This window comes from Furipterus horrens, unplaced genomic scaffold, assembly GCF_987537825.1.
Source record: "Furipterus horrens unplaced genomic scaffold, mFurHor1.1.pri manual_scaffold_17, whole genome shotgun sequence".
Lineage (NCBI taxonomy): Eukaryota > Metazoa > Chordata > Mammalia > Chiroptera > Furipteridae > Furipterus > Furipterus horrens.
In genome coordinates this window covers 3,159,389-3,182,047 of record NW_028327187.1, presented here as the reverse complement: position 1 = coordinate 3,182,047, position 22,659 = coordinate 3,159,389, and the positions used below count along the sequence as shown (strand labels likewise).

Genomic DNA, 22,659 nt, shown 5'->3' with positions numbered 1-22,659 from the left:
CACAAAAAGTTCCATATGAACACCAGGAAGGTAGGCCTGTGTTTTCCAACGTGTATACATTTGAAAACAAGAAAAGCAGATGCCAACTTGCTAACTGGTAAGATGATGCATTTTATTTATAAAAAAGAAATCTGCAGGTGCTTACGTTTTCTACATGGGGAAGTCCTAGGATATTCTGAGAGCTTTTATAGACAATTTGGAACACAGAAGCCACCAACTAGTGAATGGGATGAACACAGGGTGATAAACCCAAATTACAACACTAAATGAACTGGCTATTTGTAAATATTATGACTGATGCCCTTTACAGTAGGCATTATAATATTTTCTCCCCAAATTGTTGCAAAGTGAAAAGCCATATAACAAATTTAAAATTACTTATATTTAAATTGAATGTAATAATTAGTACCCAAACTAGCATTATTACTGTTTTCTACTGTGGTAACACTGTACTCCTGAAAACTGTCTTCTTGGGAAGCAAATTACTTCATAATAAAATTATCCTTTAATTATAATCTTCTTGCTTGCAGTTAGATCGCGCTAGCAATTGTGTAATAAGCCCTTATTAAAAAGAGCTTCCATTTTGGCTAAAAAACATTAAAGTTCATTCAGGAATAAAAATGACCATTTTAAGGCATAAATGTAGATCTTGGACCATCCTGGGTTCCTATTAAAGTGAGACAGAATGAATGACGGATGAGAGTTGCGACTTCTGGCTTCTGTTCTCACCGGCTGAATGTGATTACCCAGGATCACCACTAGACTCTGAAGATGAGAAGCATCCCCTCTTGCTTCTCTGAGTACAAATGAAAGGTTCAGGGAACCCATGTGCTCGTATAAGACCCTGTCACCAGTGGGAATGAAACTTCCTTCTGTGGTCTAGAACAATGGTAAAGTAGGCACTTCTTGATTCAACTGACAGATGTGCCAACTGTCTTTGAAAAGTATACACTTGTGTTGCCAAAAATGGTATTTCCTGCTCTTCACGTTCTGTCAAGTGCACATGAATCCTCAGCTAAACGGAATCCCAGTCCCCTTGGGCAGTGTGTGTCAGCGAGCCCTGGACTTCTTGACATTAACAAAGAAAAAAGTCTGTGTCTTTCAAAATGATACGCTGACAGACCAACAGTTTAAATTAGAAACCACGGTTCTTTAGAATGCTGGCATTATAAACCAAATTCATTTTTTTCTGAATGTGTCTTTCTAACCTTTTCTATTCTCATTCCCACAACGGAACCCATAAATGATCTCTTGTAGTTCATCATCATATTCAAGAAGATGAAAATATCTGATACCATATTTACTGTCTATTTAAAGAAGCTGTGTCTTTCATAGAAAAAAAAAAGTTTAAGAGCAAATTGCAGAGGTATTACATGAGATGCTTTTCTAGTCTCTTTTCCCACCTCCCAGAGGAAAAAAAAAAGAACATTTCACTTTCTCTATCACACCAACTTCTTACCACAAGACCAAAAAGCACACACAGCCTTACCTGTTTGACCGCATTATCGCTTCCTAAACCGCAGTCTGGGCCAGAGCAGACATCAACGTTGGGCGGTAAATCGCTGTAAGAGTTCCTGCAGATGTCTGAAGAGTCTCTCATATTGAAGTAAAGAGCCCATAGAAGTCTTGGCTTTCCAACTTCATTTTCTAAACGTAGACATAAACTTGACTTACTTCGAAAGCACAATATGCTTGTCAATTACCACAATATATAGTCAATTATTAACAATGCCATGACTACGCACTGTAGGAAATCAGAGCTTTGTAGGTAAACAATAGTAAATCTGCATCCACATACTCTAATATGTGTGCATGATATTTCAAGCAATTTGCAAGCTAAGACAAATTAGATTTTTAAAATTAATTTGATTATTAGTAAATTACTTAGGTTTAACTCCAATTGTGTTCCCTTGGATTTCTATTATTTCTCCTCACCAGTATCAAAGAGTTTATGATTACATTCGTCTTTAAATTATAGCTCTGAAGAAGATAACATAAATTGGTTTTCTTATGTTTCACATGGACACACCAACTTCAAAAATCATATAGTAAGTCAACAGTAAAACAGGAGTATGAGATCTCTAGAACAGACAAACCTACAGAGGCAGAAAGTAGATCAGTGGGTACCTAGGCCTGGGAGGCAATGGTGGAGGCCAACTGCTAATGGGTATAGGTTTCTTTACGGCATGATATAAATATAGAAAAATTGACTGTGGTGATGTTTGAGCAATTCCATAAATATATTAGAAGACACCAAATTTTGCACTTTAGATGAGGGAATTATATGAGGTGTGAGTCACCTCTCAATAAAGCTGTCATTAAACACAGCACATACAGGATTGCAACTTTGATATTCTAACTCACTAACTGTCCTACGGGATTACAGAATTAGCGGGAACCAACGAACAACAGAAATAAGGTTGGAAACTGCAACTTATTCTAGCACACAGTCTCTCATTTCACAGCAAGCATCCAGGTGTGTGAGAGACTGGGCTAGGAGCTGAGCATACACAGATAAAACAGACTTGGTCCTGAATCTGCTGCTTTTTGATGGGCCCTCATACAGGGCCTAGCACACAACAGACACTCAATGAATAATTTCTGAATTAATTTTAATCCTAGTTTTAGGTATAATCCAAGTATGAGGTGCTCATCAAAAGGGCCAAAATTATTTACCTCAATACCTAAAGCCTATTCCTTGCTACTTTAATAATTACTTTTCTGTCTCTCTTCCTTCAAAATGTCAGAATTAAATTTTCTTTCGTTGGAAACAAACATATTGCTGTGAAATTACTTACTGACTACATCATTCTCTTTAGTCTGAATCTGAACAAAAAATTCAAATTCTATATAATGATAATAGTGGATGTGTATGAAGATTACCCAAAATCATAAGGAACCTTAAGAATCACAGACAATTCTAAAAGTATAATTATGTAGTTGATGAACTCTTATTGTTAAATTGGTAATCAATGTAGAGAAATTCTCAGCTAATTACAGTATTCAATTAATAAGAACGCCCCACTCTCCGCAATTCAGGATGAACAGGACTGTATGGTAGTTAACTGAAAATATCTCTACTATGAGAACACCAAGTGTTATTTTTCTAGTTTATCCTGAAAAATCCATAATTATTAGTGTGATAGGATAAAGAAACTCTGAATGTAAAAAGTGATACTTAAAATATCCCTTTCTGATAATAAGATCTATGGCTCTAATGCATCACTAAGTTCAGGTGAGTGTACAACAGGTGGCAAAACCTATCTATCGACAAAATAAACGAACAGAAGGAACTCCTATTTCACAGCTAAAACCATATGGCTCTTAGTACATTTATTGCTGAGTTTGGCTTCATTAAATCCTCCAGGAAAACCATTAACGTACTGTCTATAAGCTCTAACACCAGACTCCAGGAGCACTGCTGAGGAGTGAGGCTAAAGTCTCAAAGTCCCTTAATACTGCCCAGTGTGCTTCTGACCATGCACAAAAAGCTTGAATTTCATGAAAATTCCAGGTCGGTCGAGGGCTTTCACTAAATACAAGTTGGGGAAAATGAATAATCTAATAAATTACAGGAAAGAAAATTTGTAGGGAACCATTCTAAGTGGTTTTGAGAATTGTAGCCCGAGCTGTGAGCCAGGCTCTTGAGAGCCTTGTAACACTTGACTGGAACACAAGGAAGGCCAGAGGCGGGCATGCCTCGAAGGCCACTCAGTAGGTTCCCATAGAATTGAATTAAAGACTGCATATTATGCTTTGAAGCTTGCTCTGCCTTTCTTATCTCTTAGTTAACTATAAACAGTGTGTAGCAAAAAATGTCTGAAGCCTTGCACCTGATGTCAGTATGGCATCAGGATGTTTAACAGACCCTGACACAGACTGGTCTCTGTGTTCTTTACATTGGTATCTGTGATCAGTGACTGACAACTGTAACCCAGGCATCTGAAGCTAATTAATGATTCACGAGTCTTGACCTTGTGTCTCCTGAATCCCCTCCTCAATAAAAGAGACTAGGAGGAAACATTCAGGGCTCTTCTCCACTAGAGAGATGTGCCACCTCTCCTCCTCCCAGACAAAAGACAGTGTCTGGGTAATTTTGTTCTCTCATCTGTGATCCTGAAACCTCAGCTGGACAGGGAGTTCCTACTGAGCTGAGACATTGCAGGCGGACCGCCTCAAAATTTCATATAGCTTGAAGCTTTGAAAAAAAGTCTATGAGGAAGATAAAAAGTTGACAGAGGCTAAGATAAATGCTCTAGATACAAGGGAGTTATCAGGCTTTGGCCTTAAAACCTTCAGAGATATATAATCGCTTCATCTTTCTTTGAGGTCAGCTGGAAGACAGCAATAGAGCTGAAAAACTAACATGTGGTTGTGAAGGACACAATTGTCAAAAATATTAGAGTTGTGGAGGTTGGCTAGGAATATAATCAATTGGTCAAAAGTGGAACTGGTTATCTGTAATAGCTCATTTGATTCAATTAGCTGGTGTGAAGGACTAAACAGTAATAGGTAATTTAGAAAAGGAGCTTGGGCAGAGGAAACTGCACGAAGTCCAGAATAAGGGAGGCAGATGAAAATCAACAATGGCACAGCAAATGAAAGCAATGCTTGCCGTGTTTAGGAAGAGTAAACTACTTCAGTAACACAGCAGAGTAGTATGCAAACAAAAGTAGGACACTGTCGCAACCCTGACCTAGTCCAGACACAACAAATACAAGAAGGAATTAGAATAAGGCATCTGACGTCTCAGCCCAACAATTTCTGAACAGCCTTACCAGCTACCAACATGAAATATTGCTTCGATAGATGACTGGATAAAGAAGCTGTGGTACACATATACAATGGGATACTACTCAGCCATGAGAAAGACAAAATGGCGCCATTTGCGACAGCATGGATGGACCTTGAGGATATTATGCAAAGTGAAATAAGTCAGACAGAAAGAGCCAAGAACCATATGGTTTCGCTCACGTGCGGCAGAAAACTGAAACTTACAGACACAGACGACAGTCTGGTGGTTACCAGAGGGAAGCGGGTAGAAGGGTAATAAAGGATAAAGGAGGCCAATTATATGGTCATGGAAGATGATTTGACTTTGGGAGGCGGGCACACAGTGCAATGTACAGATCATGTATCAGATAAATGTGCACTTGAAGCTTGTGTGACCTTATTAACCACTGTCACCCCAGTAAGTTTAATTTAAAATAACACCTATAAGGGGGATTTCTGCTTTTTGGAGAGGACATGCACAATGATGCTACACTGTAGACATTTCAAGATGCAGTAGTAATGAAATGACTGCTTCAGTTCAAACTGAAAATATCAATTTCCTGGGTAAAATAAAAAACTCCTTAGTACAGTTCTGAAGAAGGGAGATAAATGGTAATGGAAAAAGTACAATAAAAAAATATTGGTTCATATGTGAACCATGAGCAATCACTTAATTTTCTCACCCGCAGAATCAGGTTCGCTAAGCATAAACCATTTGCAATTCCTTTGGACTAGGAAGGAGGGAAGGGTTCAGAGACCTCTGATGTTGTTAAAGAAGCCTGGGATGTAGGGCTCTTGGACGCATTAGTGTAACTGCTTCTTAAGAGAGCATATGTCAAGAGCTTTGGCTGATACCTCAAATGTGAAAAAGTAAGAAAAAGCGGTAACAGAGGGAAAATCTCCACAACCCAACTGGAACTTTTCAGATACAATGGCCAAGAATTACTGTATTTGCTTAATCCCTCCGCCCAACATTATTTTTTTTAATCTTCACCTTACCTGAGGATATATTTATTGATTTGAGAGAGAGAGAGAGAGAGGAAGAGAAGAGAAGAGAAGAGAAGAGAAGAGAAGAGAAGAGAAGAGAAAAGAGAAACATCCATTGGATGCCTCCTGTACACACCCCAACTAGGGACTGAACCCACAATCTAGGTTATGTGCCCTGACCAGGAATCAGACCTGCAACCTTTGGTGTATGCGATGATGCTCTAATCTCCTGAGCCACCTGGCCAGGGCAAGAAGAGTATCTTTTACAGTAAATAAACTTCCTCGTCTGGTGAATAGGTTGACTGTCACAAGGCTTATGAAGTACACTAATGAACAGGACACAGATCTCAAAAAAATAAGCTCAAATAAAGTTATTTCTTGTGCACACATTTTAAAACAAAATATTTACAATGCCATAAAGGATAAGGTTTCATATCATCATCAAATCATCAAAACATAACAATAAAAGCCATCAATCTGCAAAAACAGGGGCTTTTGCTACAGAGAGGAATGTGCTTTAATGCACTAAAAGTTCACATTGCTCATAAAGTTCCTTCTTCCTCATTTAGGCAGGAAAATGAATTGAGTTCTCTTCTCCAGGTGACTTTGCCTCTTTGACCTGCCATGGGCCAGTGCTCACTTTATCTGGTGATTCATTTTCAATAACTCCAACAGTATTTGTTCTGACATTTTAATTAAAATATGACCACTACCTCATCGTGATGATAAAAAGGCCTGTGTGTCGGTGAAAAGTAGCTTTTCAGTGCCTCGGTGCACCTGAGGGCCCCTCTGCGCACGCAGTTCTCACTCAAGAATTTTGCTCAGCTCCGAAACAATACATCATTTCAAAACGGGATCGCTTTAAACATTCCGATTCAAGTTTAAAAATCAAAACTGGCTCAAGGATGCTAAGCAATGAAAATGTCGTTTCCTCAACTTGATTGTTTAAAGAACAGAAATTTAATGCATTTAAAAGGTAAAGAGCAATGATACAAGATTCAAATTAAGGGTATTATTTGCAACTACCACGTAATAAAAATAAACAAATTTTTTAAAAACATTTCAGAAATAAAGAAGGGAGTCAGAGCTTTTAGAAGCAAACTAATTAAAGCCAAGGATAAAATTATGATTCCAAATTAGGTTTAGGAATATTATCACGTACACCATAACTTTGCAATGAAATGTTTAACAATAATCTAAACATTTATATGTGACTTTCCAATGAAGAAAATGCAAACATGAAATAAATTAAACTCCAAACTAAAGTGAAGTAAATTTTTTGATTGTTAAGGTTTTATTCAGGCAGCTCAAAAAGAAATTGACTTATATTGCTATTAGCTTCAGAGAACAGAGCACTGTTTTCTTATGTAAATATAATTGGGCATGTACACAGTATGTCTGCATTAAGTAAGCAAATACGACACATAGGAGACAAACTAAAAGGAAATAATAAGGAGGAGTAAATAAACACTTTTCTGAACAAATGTAACATCCAAAGAAAATGAAGATATATGAATCGATACGGAAACTGGCCATGATTCCAGGGCACGTGAACATCTTAAAATGAAGATCACCCTCACTTCACATAAATGAAGGTCTACCTGGCTGTTTTTTTGATCGGTTATACACCAAATACACTACAATCTGTTCCACTCGCTACTACCAAAGCTATGTTATGATGTCGGGAGGTAAGTTGCAAAGTCTGTGGTTAACAGCATTTTTCCACCATGAATTAAGTAGCACAGTGGTATTCCTATTCCGAGAACTAAATATTTATCAAATCACTAACATGTTATGCATTGAAAAGACAACAATTAGGAAGTATTACTACATTTGTCAATTAATATTTCAATCTTCTCTCAGTTGAATCAACGCTTTTCATAAATTAAGACAACATTTTCTGGTAAAGAACTATACACTCTTTGTACAACACTTGTAAAATAACATTGAAAAATAAAAAAATTGGCCCTAACCTGGCCCAAATTGAGATTTCCTGGCAGTCTTTTTTCTGTGTGTGTTCACACACATATAGATGTACAGTTTTTGCACCTCGCGATGCATGCTGTGTGTATGATGTATATTTTCCCATCTTTAGGAAAAGAATGTGCTCAATCATCCTAGTAAAACACATAAGCATTGTTGCCAACACTTGACATTTCAGTTCAGATCGCATAACCTGCGCAAGATACTTCAAAGGAGTAAAGTGCATTACGTTACCTTTTCACCATGAAAATTGTTTAGGATTCTCATTCTTACCTATCTCCGTTTCCGTATATGGAGCAAACAATTTCTGCACAACTGGTTCTAAATCTTCTCTTGCTGTTTTAGAAGATGGACAAGTCAAATGAACCAAATCTGTTTAAAAACAATAATATTTTGAGTTCTTGCTTATTGCGAATTTCACTGTGCAACTCACATTCAAGGCACCGAGCTCGTGCCATGGAAACAGCTGAGCAAGGAACGCCTCCTGGCTTCAAGGAGTTTATAACCTAGTGAGAGGGGACCCTGTAGAAATCGTAACTATATGCTGAGTTTGTTAACTAAACAGCTAAAACATACGTTAACCAATAACCGTGAGAGAACACACTAAGGCCCAAGAAGTAGTAGCAGCTGCCGGTTCATTTTGTAAAACCAACGGAGCAGAAAAGCTTAGAAAAACATTTATTCATAGAAAGAACTTAACTTGTTCTCATAACATTCCCAAAGAGGGTTGATAAAGGATTGCTGAGTAAAATAAATGTAAAAAGGGCTGAAAGTGCAGTATTTATTCATGTAGAGAACACTTCACATTCGTCAGACAGAAGAACCCACTGATAAAACTTTACTGATAAGTCAACAACAAATCATCTATTCATGGTAGGGTTCCCTGCAAAACTTTTCTGGGGAACACTGTTGGCTTAGTTTGAAGCATACATATACTTGAAAGTCCATAAAATGGCACAGGTTAAAAGAGTCTACAATATTTTCAGGAATTCCAAATCACTGACTTCCTTTTGCATTTATAAAATCATGAGGCTTGGACCTCAGAGAATGTTTGCGTTAGAGTATCATGTACCAAAAATAGCCCTTCACAGAAGTGAATACTGTAGCGTAATGGATTTAGAATTCCTAACAGCCTACACAGAGGTAAAGGAAGGATGAAAAGTTCTATGTACTGAAACAAAGGCCTAAATGGATCCCCAAAGGGAAGAAATCCTTATGGTCCCAGGAAGGGCTTGGGAGGGATAGAATAATGGTAGAAAGAATATATTACAGAACAGCATATACTGAGAAAATTCCTTCCCCAAAAACACCATTAAGGAAAATATACCCAGGAAGATAATTCAAAGTTTACCATGAGCACCGACATTAAAATAGGAACCTTGCTATTAAAAATCATTCGACATGAAACTATTCTATATATATCTAAGTATATATACATTGAGTGACTCTTAATAGCTAAAATCAAATTGTAGGATGTATGGTACAACGACATTATTCCTAATTAAATTAAAATTTTCAAATGCTATATAACTTTGCTGGGAAGGCGTTTAAACTCCCCAGATGCTGAGTACAGAGCTACAAAGGCAGAAATACCTGACACAACACTCAAGAGAAACTGTCCTGTCTCCGCATCTCACAGTCTCAGAAAACACCAATGTTCATGTCAAAGCTCTCAATTTCCCAGTTCTTTCCTATTCAATTAATGCATACTAGGGAAAAAGAAGAGAAGATAAACAGAAATATATATTAAAAAGTGTATTTTGAACAATTATCTCCCCCCCCTTTTTATTGGATTTCCTGGGGTGACACTGGCTAAGGAAATTGCACAGGTCTGCTCATGGTAAATACTGATTCTGATTCTGTAAAACAGGATATGTCAGAGAAATACAGTGGAGCAATTATATCCTTCATGTTCCCCAAATTATGGCAGAGCTCCCTTCAAGGAGTGCTAGCAAGGATTCCTAGTAGTGAGGTCAGCTGTCCATCTGGTACTCGATGATTTTTATAGCAATTCTTAGGAAAAAAATTAAAGATATTCATAACCTGAATTCTAATGTCTATACTTGATTTCACTTTGATGCTACATTATTAATTGATCTACACATTTAAGATATTCAATATAAATGGTAATTTTTTCTCCCTGTTGCCGATGTTTCTTCCTTATATACATTACTCTGAATTCACTGCTTCCCTTCACATCAGAAAAATTATTACATTACTTTTTTAAAAATTCAGATTATTTTCAAAATTGGCTTATTAATCTTCATACCCCTTGTAAGTCCTTTGTGAGGGCAACTTTTAGAGTCACTTTTTCTCTTGTCACATATAATTGTCCGTTAGAGTGGGTGTTCAATAAATATTTGTGGCTAAATATCATTTGGTTCCCTGTCATAGGCAGGCAGTCTCATCGGCTTAAACAGACATGCGCAGGCCCACATATACATGTATGCATACACATGAATGAGGAAAATTTTACTACTTTCTTATATGAAATGTAGGGAATTATCTAATCGACCAGGATCAGTGGATAATCCTTAAATTATTTAAATCTGCCCGAGAAATGCTCACAGACACTTTAAGATGGACCTATTAAATTCTCAAAAGAATATAAAAGATTATTTAGGATTGACTGTATGGCTAACTTGCATTTGTCAGACACGATTCTAGGCATGTGAGAAGTATTATTTCATTTCACCTGTGCCAATGCCAACTGTTATCCTCATTTTACAAGCAAGAACACAGAGAAAGAGCGGAGCGAAGCGGATTTCCCAGTCATGCAGTGAGTAGAAGAGCAAGCTGAGACTCAGAGATGGGACTGAACCCACCTGGTCTGCCTCTAGCGTGTCTGTGGTTTGTCACTAAATGATGTCGGGTGATGGTAATGCTTTCCGTACACGGTGCAGCCTGTCTTTTAAGGCAACAGTCAGCAAACCAGGATGCGGACAACGATACAAGGGGACTTTTCACAAGGTAAAGTGACGAGAAGTCAGTCATTTTCCAGATGCTCAGCCCAGCCTCCTTCCACTTTATTGAGCAATGCATTCCAACACATTTATGTTTAATAATCCTGTACCAGAAAGTATATTATGTTTATTACAGTTTAATTTCATAAATAATTGTATTGTTCAATCCAGAAACTTATTGTCAAGAAAAATTTTTTAAAATTTGATTTCCATGTATTGTTTTAATATCTTCACTGAAGGACATTTTTCATTGCTTTTAGAGACGGATGAAGGAGGGGAGGGGGAGTGGGGTAGTAAGAGAAAGAGACAGACAGACAGAAACACACAGAGACAAGAGAGAGAAACATCAACGTGGGAGATTAACACTGATTGGTCACCATCACGTATGCACCCGAGCAGGGATTGAACCTGCAACCTGGGTGATGTTACATGTTTACTATTCTCTATCAATATTTATAAGGTTAGAAACTACATTCTTGGCAATTATTTGAATGTTATGATGAAAAGTTGTATATATCAACTTATATGTGTTCAAGGGATGTATGAGAACAAGTGTGAGGGCCTAAGGCCTTAAGGAAATCACACAACCAATGTTACTGACTCTGACACATTGTTACTAAAATTTAACCGTAGGAAAATGCTTTGCACGATGTAACGCTAATTCTTCTCCACAGGGTTAATTAGCTCAATAAATGCTAAAAATAACCCCAAATTCATCAGATGGGGCAAGTGCTTTCCTGAAAGAATTACATTCCTTAGTACTAATTAACAACTATTACTAAGATTTTGAAGACCTAACGGAAGTGGTATCATATAAAATTATAACCGACTCAAAGAAAATATTTTAGACCCCGACTCTAGCATTTATAAGCCACGCTCCTTTCAATTCATTTAGCACCTGCTTAAAGGCTTCATGGGCTAAAAGATAAAAAAAAAATGTGTTCTCTATTGCAATTTCTTTGTCAGCAGCATACTTAGATTTGTGTCGCCGTTAAAGAACCCTTGGTGCAAACTAAGCTTTAACGCCTAGAACGTAAGGGGAACACTTGAAGAAACTCTGATGCACGGAGTGCCAGTCACAGTCAGCAGCACCGAAACAAGCAGCAGCTGACATCCGGAGTGGACATCATCAATGCCAAACGCGTTCAGGTCCCCAACACTGGTTTGGGAACACTGATGCCTCAGGTCATAAACTACCACCGTCTGACAAACTGTTTACTTTTAAGGACAAGGGAAGTGGGATTTCAACTTGGAATTTGCACCACAATGGGCACATTTAAAAGCGACAAAATCATATCCCTCCCCGGGGGGTGGGTTGGGTGGGGGAGAGAAAGGGACAACTGTAATTGAAAAACCAAAAATAAAAATAAAAATAAATAAACAAAAGCGACAAAAACAAGAAGTCTAATGTATAGGAGCAGGGTGATATAGCAGAGGGTTTGGTATGACTGGCCAAGGCAGTTTCCCTCTCAGGCCTCAGGACCTTCATGATTAAGCGAAAGGGGTGGAGTTGATCTACAAGATGTCTTTCTAGTTGTAAAGTTTTATTATTCTAACTCCGTACTCACCAGCCATGTGTCTTTCCATGAAGACAAAAAGACAAACTTTAAAGCAAAAGCTTAGGGCGCCTCAGATGTGAATGTAAAATCTACGTAAATGCTTGCTGACCAAAGCAGGAAATCTCTTCCTCAAGCTCCTGAGATTATCGCACACAGCAGTCATCCACTACATACGAGCAGGCGTACGTTGTTCCGAGTGCACTGAAAGAAGCTTTGTGTGTGAGCTAGTCAGCAAATGCGCATTGTTCTCCAGACTAACTAGGAATACAAAACTGAAGCACATAGGTATCAATGCCACACACGGAACGCGTTTTTCATAGAGGCAGGAAGGCCAAATGTCACGTATGTCATCTAGCGCACGAAGAATATATGACTGTGTCAGTAAGATAGAAAAGTTCAGAAACACATTTTCCTCATGGTACCGAGTGAGGAACTGAGTTTGGTGACACATGGGCACACAATTTGGTTTCTGAATCCAGAGGCACCTTGTGCTTTCTCAGCAGAATTTAACGAAAAACACCTTTGAATGTCAACTGGAGATCACGAGTAATAATAACTTGACTTGTAAAATCAAATCTGTGCATCATAAAACTACTAATAAAAATAATTTATATAGTCACATTTCCAAAAAAAACAACAAAAAACAAATAAAAGAGAACAGGCACCAATGATTGTTTTAGATCCTTATCTAAACTCATTTTTATGAAAGGTATGTACCATTTTCTTTACAGGGTCGTGAAAGCGGAAAAGATTATATAAACCAGTACCTAAACAAAATTCTTGATTATTCATTATTTGATACATGTGTATATATGCTCACATTATATATTCACAAATATATAATCATATCACAAACAAGTAACATCCTGTAACATCAAATCCCAGAATAAAGCAGCTGTTACTGATGGATTATTTACCAAAACAGGATTTCAAACTGCCTAGAATACAAGTAAATACTGTAAAGTATGTGAACCTAAATGTGAAATGGAAAGGCTGCAGAGACAACATTTTGCTCATTTACAAATTATTTTAAAGGAAAATAAGTCCTACAATAGATTCACTTAGAATATAAGAAAAGATAAGCAGAAAATACAGATGTCAGGTATGTTGTGAAAGATGAACTCTGTGTGTGATAAAAATGACTTGCTGAGTTTTGGAAAACACAATTAATACATATTAAATATTTAAAAACCTCAATACCTCGATCATATAAGCTGAGCAGAGGGAAACCAATTTTGATTTATAGATTTACAAATGTAACCTGATTATTTTTTAAAAAGAAAAGTAACTAGGCAAACTTAGGGTTGCTCAGAAAAGCCCCACATTAATGGATGACAATCATTTGCTACCAGTGCATCAAGATACCAACTTAACCAACACTGACGTCTGTTTATATTGCCCTTACAGTGACATCTTACGGATTAGCTGGTCTTTTATATACAACCAACAACCAGGAAGTGTACCCTCTCCACCCCCCAAAAAAGGCATCCTACAAGCAATTTCAACAAGTCTGGCTATCTTGCTTTCTGGCCCTCCACAGAGAAGAAAGAACAAACGAGGGGGAAGGGAGTTCAGTGCAAAATGCTGCCAGAAAGAACCTCCTGACAGCTGCAGGGAAACAGCTGGAAGAAGACGTATAAAATGTAGATACAAGGAATGATAAAAGCATGATAGTTTGGGGTCATTTAGCGCAGGAACAAATGGGCCTAAACACCTCAATAGGCCTCAAGGGCATCACTGGATTACAATGGTATATAATAAATAACGCTCACAATGGCCCTCGGTTATAAGAAAAAAGGTTAAAATATGTTTCATGTATTCGGTATAGAGTGACAAGGAGATGTGTGAGACATGCTACGAAGACAATTATTTAAAAAACTAAAACTGTCAACCCCAGAAGAATACATTGCAGCTACCTGCAGAATGTATCTGGGAGACCACAGCACGCTGCGGGGTGCCGAATCAATGCTATCCCGTTGCCCAGTATTCCCAACTGGCCTTCAAACCTTTCATATTCAGGCTCGATTCCACTGTAATAAGAAATCATTTAACAAATCACCTGGAACATGTTCATCTTGAACAAGTGGTATTTCCGGTTTGCTTATAGGGAATTTCTGGTCCGTCGGCAGATCAGAAATGTGGTTTTAGAGCAGGGAATTATTCTACAATAAATCGCTGGCTCGGTTCACCAAGACACATCCCTAAGGGAACCCATCCATGTTTTGAAATACAGTACACTTCTATGGCTCCTAGAACGATCTTTGATCGGTGATTAAAGTGAAACTAATATTCACTGAATCCTTATAAATGCCCAACACTGTCCGCATGAACGCGATCCTGATGATAATGCTGAGACAGGTACTATCACTCCTCATACATTACAGACAGGGAAGGTGAGGCAGAGAAAGACCAAGTAAGCTGCCTAAGATGAGTCAGCTAGTGTGTAAAAGAGCCGAGACGTGAAGCCGGCCTCTGCTCAACGACCTCCCACACGAGAGGGTGCACGTGGAACACGCCTTGTTAACTCAGCTACTTAGCTGCCTTGCAAGTGCCTTGTGTCTAAGTCACCCCTGTGCCAGATGAAGGGAAACCGCAGTTACACACTCACGGACTTACAAACTTGAAGCCAAGCCCCATCTAAGGCGATGCGACATCCACGGGAAGTCATTAAAGAGACTAGAAAGTGAAAGTGAACTTCAAGTATTTTAATGTCAGAAGGACATTCTGCGCCACATACTTAAGGCTCTGGTGCAGCATTTGCATAGTAGAGCATGCAAAGTAAAAAGTCTAAAACGCGTGATTTATAAAAAGAAAAACGGTTGAAAACCTGAAAATATTGTATTATATATGCCATCTTATTACATGGCGCCTAAAATACTAACGTAAGGTTTTCTTTAACAAAGACGACAATATGAATTTTATATGCCTCACTGCACACAACACAGTAACTGAGTGAAATTTTATATACAGTACCATAGTGTCGGTCAGCCCTGAACTACACCGGAAAAGGTCACGAATTTCGACTCTGTTCTCAATGGGAAGAAAGTGAAAGCTGGTGCAGACTCAAGAACAGAAGAGTTCACTAGTGAGGCCATGTGTTTCTGGACCTTTATTTTTGGGGAGGTTTTTGATGGTCATTTCAAGTTCCTCAAAAAACTAAGAATAGTTACCACATGACTCAGCAAATCCTCTTCTGGGCATCTGCCCAAAAAATTTGAAAACATTTATTCACAGAGCTATATGCACCCCTATGCTCATTGCAGCATTATTCACGGTGGCCAAGACATGAAGACAACCCAAGTGCCCTTCAGCAGATAATGGATAAAGACGATGTGGTACATGTATCATATCCTTTGAAAGATGATGAATAAGAAGATGTGGTACATATATACTATGGAGTACTACTCAGCCACAAAAAAGGTGCAATACTGCCCCTTGTGACAACGTGGATGGATCTTGAGGACATCATGCTAAGCAAAATAGGTCAGACATAAAAAGCCAAGAATCATACGATTTCACTCACATGTGGGATACAAAGCTGAAACTCACAGACACAGACAACAGTGTGGTGGTTATCAGAGGGAGGGGGTTGGGGATAGTGATGGATAAAGGGGGACAAATATATGGTGACAGAAGATGACTTGACTTTGGGTGGTGGGCACACAATGCAATATAGAGATCATGCATCATAGAAATGTACACTTGAAACATGTATGATCTTATTAACAAATGTCATCCCAATAAATTTAATATGAAAAAGAATGGATGAATTTGAACAGTAGATACTGAACAGAGGCAAAGATAAGGTGAGTATCAGAATTTGTCAGAAAGTGAGCACTTCACGTGTGCTTGGAAAGTATAACATGAAACCTACATTAGTACCTACGAAAATTTAAATCCCTCATCTTCTCAAACCTAAGTAGTGCAAAATCCCTTTGAAATCAGTGACATCTTAAAAAAAGAAGACATTAATCTTTACATATAGATGGCTATGCTAATTAAGACTGGATTTTTATTAGATTTATGTACTAACAAAAGCCAATATTTAAAAATAAAGACTTCAATTTTTACTAAAGAATTCCCATCTTTCCTCTAAAAGACATAATTTTATAATAAGTATGTCTAACAAGCTAATTTGTTCATGAATAATAAATCTTTAAAATGCATTTCACTGTTAAAACAACTAAACTATGAGGTACCAAATTACATCATTCACTCTCTTCAAATTTCATCTGATTACCTGTGAGGAATGGCTACAAGCCGCAAAGTCTCATTGGCATATATTTTGATTATGTCTGATTTATTCAGGTACAACTGCATTAGTTACAGTCATTGCCAACATTTATCTTCAAGTGATTTTTCCAACAGGAAGAACAATGACTTCCCAATTTCATCATTACAACCTCAATTTTTAGGGCAAGTAAAGGAACTGGGTTCCACAGGATTACATGCCTGTCATTTATACAACGGGACCGAAGTCTAGATGTATTTGTCTACTTAAGGAATTGTTTAAGGGAATAAGTCTCAATAAAAACTACTTAATGCTTAAAGTATCAAAGTTAAATAATATTTAGAATTTATTCTTCCTAAATACTATATTTTATTTTTTTGATTTCTACAAAACAATGACACATGGATGATTATTAACAGCTCAACACTAATAAGTATAAATATGATTATAAATGAGAAATCTACAACATAGCTAATTTAGATATAGGAAAACAAGAACCTTTAGACTGAATAGTAGAAAACCTCTCAACAATTCTAACAGAAATAAAATCTTCTGAAGAATTTGTTTTTCAAATGAGTAATGTCAAATTCAATATACTCCTCCCTCAAAAGGTAGGTTCTTATACCCCAAATATTTAGCATTTTCAGTTTCTGGTGCTTGACCTAAGAAGTCATGAAAATTTTCTGTGATGAAATAGGTAAATATAAAAAAACTTGCTCTGTTGTGTTAAGGATACACTTTATTCAAAAGGTTAAATGAAAAAAAAACTCTTAAAAGTGATTTAGAAGTAAAAGTAATTACGGAAGAGAATGATTGTGTAATATTGTAAGTAAGAAATCTGCCTATAACCACGGAGTTTTAAAAGAAAAGAAATGAGCAGAGAACAGGTTTGGATACATAAAATAAACACATGACATATTCTTTTTTTCCCCTAACTTGAAACGGAAAAAGTAAAATTGGGGGAATGGGAAGGGTTGTTTAAAGCCTTCTGTGATATTATCAGGCTAGTTCTGTTTCAGAAGACAGGCAAGTTAATTACCAAAAGCAGAACAATACATGACTAGTTGTCACATAAATGACTCTGAATTAGGGCCATGGCATTAAGGACTTTTAAAGTCCAAATTACAGGTTACTCCTAAAAGTCTATGAACAGACGCAAGATATAAGAAAAGGAGGAGGGAAAAAAAGAAGTCAAACTTTAATTAAGTAATTAAAGCAAGTGAATGAAGAAAGAAGTCAGTTTCTAGCTCAATGTATTTCTTAAATCTTGCTATATATTATATCAAGAATTAGCTTTATTAGAACTTTTATCTAGGACTTTTTAAATTGTGCGTGTTATCATAGGAAGAAAGTATATGAGATTTAAAACTAAATGTGAACTTCTTGTTTAGAACAAAGAAAAAATATAAATAACAAACTCAAACTTTTCTCCTTCAGTCAACATTCTGGGGGCTACGAAACCAAAGGCAGTCAATCTGTATGTACTGCAGGTTTTGCATTTATAAATCGACTGAGCTACAGTAAAGATCAGTGAGATAATTTTATCACGAAGAAAAGAAGTGAAAAAGCTGGAGTTGAAGAAGTCTTTAGAAGAACAAAATCTTAGCCATTTTGCTAAAAATAAATGCCACACATTGAGGGTTTTCCTTTGTATGGGGTCTTTACAAATCCTTTAGACTAACTCCCTAGTTTTTTGTAACTGACATACAATTTTATATTGATTTCAGGTATACGTCATGATTCGACATTTGTATACACTGTGTAAAAATCATCACAATGAGTCAGTCCAGTTGTCCTCTGTCACCATACGAAATTAATACAATATTATTCACCAGAAAGACCATGCTCTAAGTTACATCCCCATGACTAATTTCAAAACTGGAAGCTTGTACCTCTTGATCCTCCTCTCCTCTGGCAGCTGCTAATGTGTTCTCTTCAGTCTGTGAGTCCGGTTTTGTTTTGCTTATTTGCTAGTTTTGTTCATTAGATTCCACATACAAGTGAAATCAGACGGTACTGTCTCTTTCTGTCTGGCTGATTTCACTTAGTGTAATACTCTCCAGGTCCATCCTTATTGTGGCAAATGGCAAGATTACATTCTTTTTTATTGCTGAGTAATATTGCATGTATGTATATATGTAGCCAACACGCTGTCTTTATCTAATCACCCATCAGTGGACAGTTTGCTACCATATCTTAGCTACTGTGATAAACATGAGGGTGCATATGTCCTTTAGAATGAGTGTTCCAGTTTTCTTCAGATACATACCTAAATATAAAATTGCTGGATCACATGGTTGTTCTATGTTTAATCTTCTGGGGAAATTCCATACTGTTCTCCATAGTGGCTGCCCCAGCCTGCATTCCCACCAACAGTGCAGTAGGGTTCCCGTTTCTCCGCATCCTCGCCAGCACAAGTTGTTTGCTGATTTGTTGACGATGGCCATTCTGACTGGTGTAAGGTGGTATCTCATTGTGGTTTTTATTTGCATTTCCCTGATATTTAATGATATTAAACATCTTTTTATGTGCCTGTTGTTTACCTGTATGTCTTCTTCAGAGAAATGTCTATTCAGATGCTCTTCCTGTCTTTTCATCAGATCGATTGATTGCTTTTTTCCTGGTGAGCTGTATGAGTTCTGTATGTTTTGGCTCTTAACCCCTCACCAGGGGTTACACTTTGTATCTGCTTACAGACTTTCAAAAGGAACTTGTTATTTAGACATTAAAAGTCTTTCATAGTGTATTTTCCTCTACTCCCATTTCATAAGTTTCCTTTTCATTTTGATGATGGTTTCTTTCACTGTAATTTGATATAGCCCATGTTTTGTTTTGTTTTTTTTTGCCTTTGTTGCCTTTGCCTTTAGGGTGACATATAAAAATAAAAATTAAAAGAAAAATCCAAAAAACATTGGTAAGACTATCGCAAGGCGCTTACTGCCTATGTTTTCAGGTAGCCATTTTAGGGTTTCAGGTTTTACATTCAAGTCTTTTACCCATTCTGAGTTAGTTTTTGTGTATGGGAGAACACAGCGGTCCATTTCCCCAACAGCATTTATTGAAAAGAATGCCCTTTCTCCATTGTATATTCCTGCCTCCTTGGTTGTCAATGAATGGATCATATATGCACACTTGCAGTGCATCTTCTATAAGCACCATATGGATGGGTCTTGTTTTTTCTTCATTCAACCACACAATCTATGCTTTTTCATGGGTGAACTTAGTTTATTTACGTTTAAAGTAATTATTGATAGGTATGCCCTTATGACCATTTTGTTCATTGTTTTCTGGCCATTTTATAGTCCCGTCTGTTGCTTTCTTTTTCTCTTGCTTTTCCCCCAATGAGGCGGAGCCAGCAGGCATCTTGGAGAGTCAGGTCTGTTACCATGGCCTGAGCAACGAGTCCACGTTCCTCTCCCCACGGTGCCGGTGAAGGCCGCGTGGGGAGCAGTACCAGGCCACTCCTCCCAGCCAGAGGGCCTTCACTGCAATCACTCAGCAGGCATGACAAAGATTTCCAACCTGCGGCGGGCAGCAGAGGCCATGTGGGGAACTGGGACTTCCACCCCTCGACAGTTACGACATGGCACCTCCTTTGCCACCAGAGCAGTGTCAGAAAAAGGCCTGCTAAAGCCAGGTAACATCTAAGCACTGTTATACCTTAACAAAAATAACTGAGGAGCAGTCCAAAATTACTCATTATATGAAGCACCAGAACAACCTCAACTTGTATGAGAAAAGACAATTAAATGACGCCACTGTGACACAGCTGAATATTTACAATAGCCAACAGAAAAATGCACTGACGAGCAATGACAAACACGCCCAACCAGGTTATTCTTCTGCTTCTCATCATTCTCACAAGCAGCTTGAGTAAAACAACAGACATTTAGAATTATTAAAAATAATTCCAGCTAATGATAGTTACGTTTCCCTCCTGTCAATCTCTAGAGTGTACTATTTATTGGTGCTTTCACGGTCTGCCTTTTAGAGCTAATTCTGTGTCTATCTAAACTGTCCCACTAGATTGTGAGTCCTCTAAGCTCAGGGCCTGGTCCACTTTCATCTTTACCTATCCTGAAATGTGCACTGCGCTCAGGTAATACTGCCGTGCCCCGTCAGGTGTGCAATAAGATTAGGGATGCTTCCAATCAGGCACGTCGGCCTCTGCTTCTTCCGAATCCCCGCAAGTACACAGGTTAGGTCTAGGTATAGTGATGTCTAATATACAGTCGCCGATTTATACTTACTGAAACATCTTTAAGAAATATGTGGCAGGAGTCATAATATCTGACACTGCTGGAGGCAGAACTTTTGATACATATAAGAAAAAGAACAGAGAAAGCAGTCTCTAACTTTAGTCTCATTAAAAAGAAATAAATTGAGGACTTCCATACATGGTAGAAGTTCAATAATGAGATTAAGAATTCTAAGGAAAAATCAACAAGAAAGCTAGCCACAAAGAAAATAACTGTTCTGGAAGTATGTTTCCAATAAGCCTAAGGAAAAAATGACAGAGAAAATTGGGAAGTTACAGAAATTCTTTCACCAGAGGATTTAACAATAGTGCCTGTGAAGATTTAGCCACAGAAATGTTTAGGAGCAAGGGGAAGGTATGAACTGACTTATTGTATGAACATACACTGTGTGAACAAATACTGCGAATAAACACACACACATACACACACACACACACATATGTATGTATGTATATGGCAAAACTGTATCAATACAACCTTGACAACTGTAACAATAATTGCCCTCTTTACCGCCTAGAGAAACACAAAAGACAAACAACCAGGCTCTGCTGTGCTTACATGTGCCTTTCATGCATGTCATTGTTGAAGAACATAACTCAATGACCCGAACAGCGGAAGTTCCTGCTTCCTCTGGTGGCACTGTCAAAATGGAAATCTAAAAAGCAGAGATAAAGTATCAGGCATAGCTGTTAGATCTCTTTTTCATTTCTTCTGTCATTCTAGTTAACATCCAAACTATCTTTTTTCAAACACTCATTGAGAGTTGGAAAAATGTAGCTTGTAAGGATTTTAGAACAGAATTTGATACACATAACACACATGTGTGTCCGAATGTGTGGTTTCTGCATCAATTATATATTTATCTATCACATATAGTATATCCACATAATTAATAGATATTTCAAATATTTTTAATATCTATTAAATCTTCTACTTTTCAAATGACACAATTATGACTTATTACTTCTGAATTATGTGCATGTCAGTGTTTGAATTTAGATCATATTCAATCAATTTTGATTACTCATAACAACTAAAATAGCAGTTACAAAACACTGAAATTTCTGTAAATGTTACGAATTCCAAAAGCAGTAAAACAAGTAAAATAGTGTCAACATACACACTAACGGATAGCCAAACATATACCAAAACGTTTCAGAATGGAATGGCGTCAAGTCAATGTAGACTCCAACGATAAAACTAGAAACTCAGAATTAAAAGCGAAATGGAAAATTACCCTTTAATAATGTTTACTGATATACAATATGCTGTCCTACGCACTACTGATATGCTATGTGGCTTTATATTTAAAAGACATTAAGTGGCCATCAGTTCAATGTTTCTCTATAGACTCAGAAGGTTCGATAGTAAATCTCAATCTAATCCTCTCATTTAGGAAACACGTGCCAAAAGGTAAGCCCCATCTGGCTGGCATGTGAAAGGCTCATGCACAGAACAGATCTGTTTTATCTAATAGAAAGCTGCTAACGTAAGGACTTGTAGGAACCTATTTTTAGCAGTTAACATATAGAATAGGTCTGACAGTCACACTTACTAAGTAAGCTGATTCTGTCAGTCACTGTAAAATACAGTCGGAAGGAGAAGAGAGCCCATCTCTGGAATTGAGATGAACAGACTGAGGGAAAACCATAGGTACAGACAGTCCTACAGAACTGGGGGTGTGGAGGAGGCAGAGGGCACTGAAAGGAACAGTGGCAATAAGGAGGTGTCACAACTGGGCCCGCCACCGGTGCTGGAGGCTTGGTTAGCAGTCTTTTCCTCTAAATGTGAAGAACAATCTTTGGGGATTATTTTTTTCTTCTCGTAACTGTGTTATTTCCAATTCCAAACAAACAGTTGTTGGAAAATTAGGATTTTGTCCAACTTCCCTAGCATAAATCTAT

At 37.6% G+C, this 22,659-nt stretch overlaps 1 protein-coding gene across 1 annotated transcript in view; it reads right to left on the bottom strand.

The window, feature by feature from the left end:
• Window positions 1–22,659, bottom strand: part of CHM (CHM Rab escort protein) — a 133,424-nt gene that overhangs the window by 5,721 nt on the left and 105,044 nt on the right. Inside the window, exons 12-14 of the mRNA XM_090264997.1 lie at window positions 21,314–21,410; window positions 8,017–8,115; window positions 1,490–1,647 (exon numbers count right to left, since the gene is read on the bottom strand). Of these exons, the coding sequence (XP_090121123.1) occupies window positions 1,490–1,647; window positions 8,017–8,115; window positions 21,314–21,410 (354 nt within the window). The remainder of the gene's footprint in view (window positions 1–1,489; window positions 1,648–8,016; window positions 8,116–21,313; window positions 21,411–22,659) is intronic.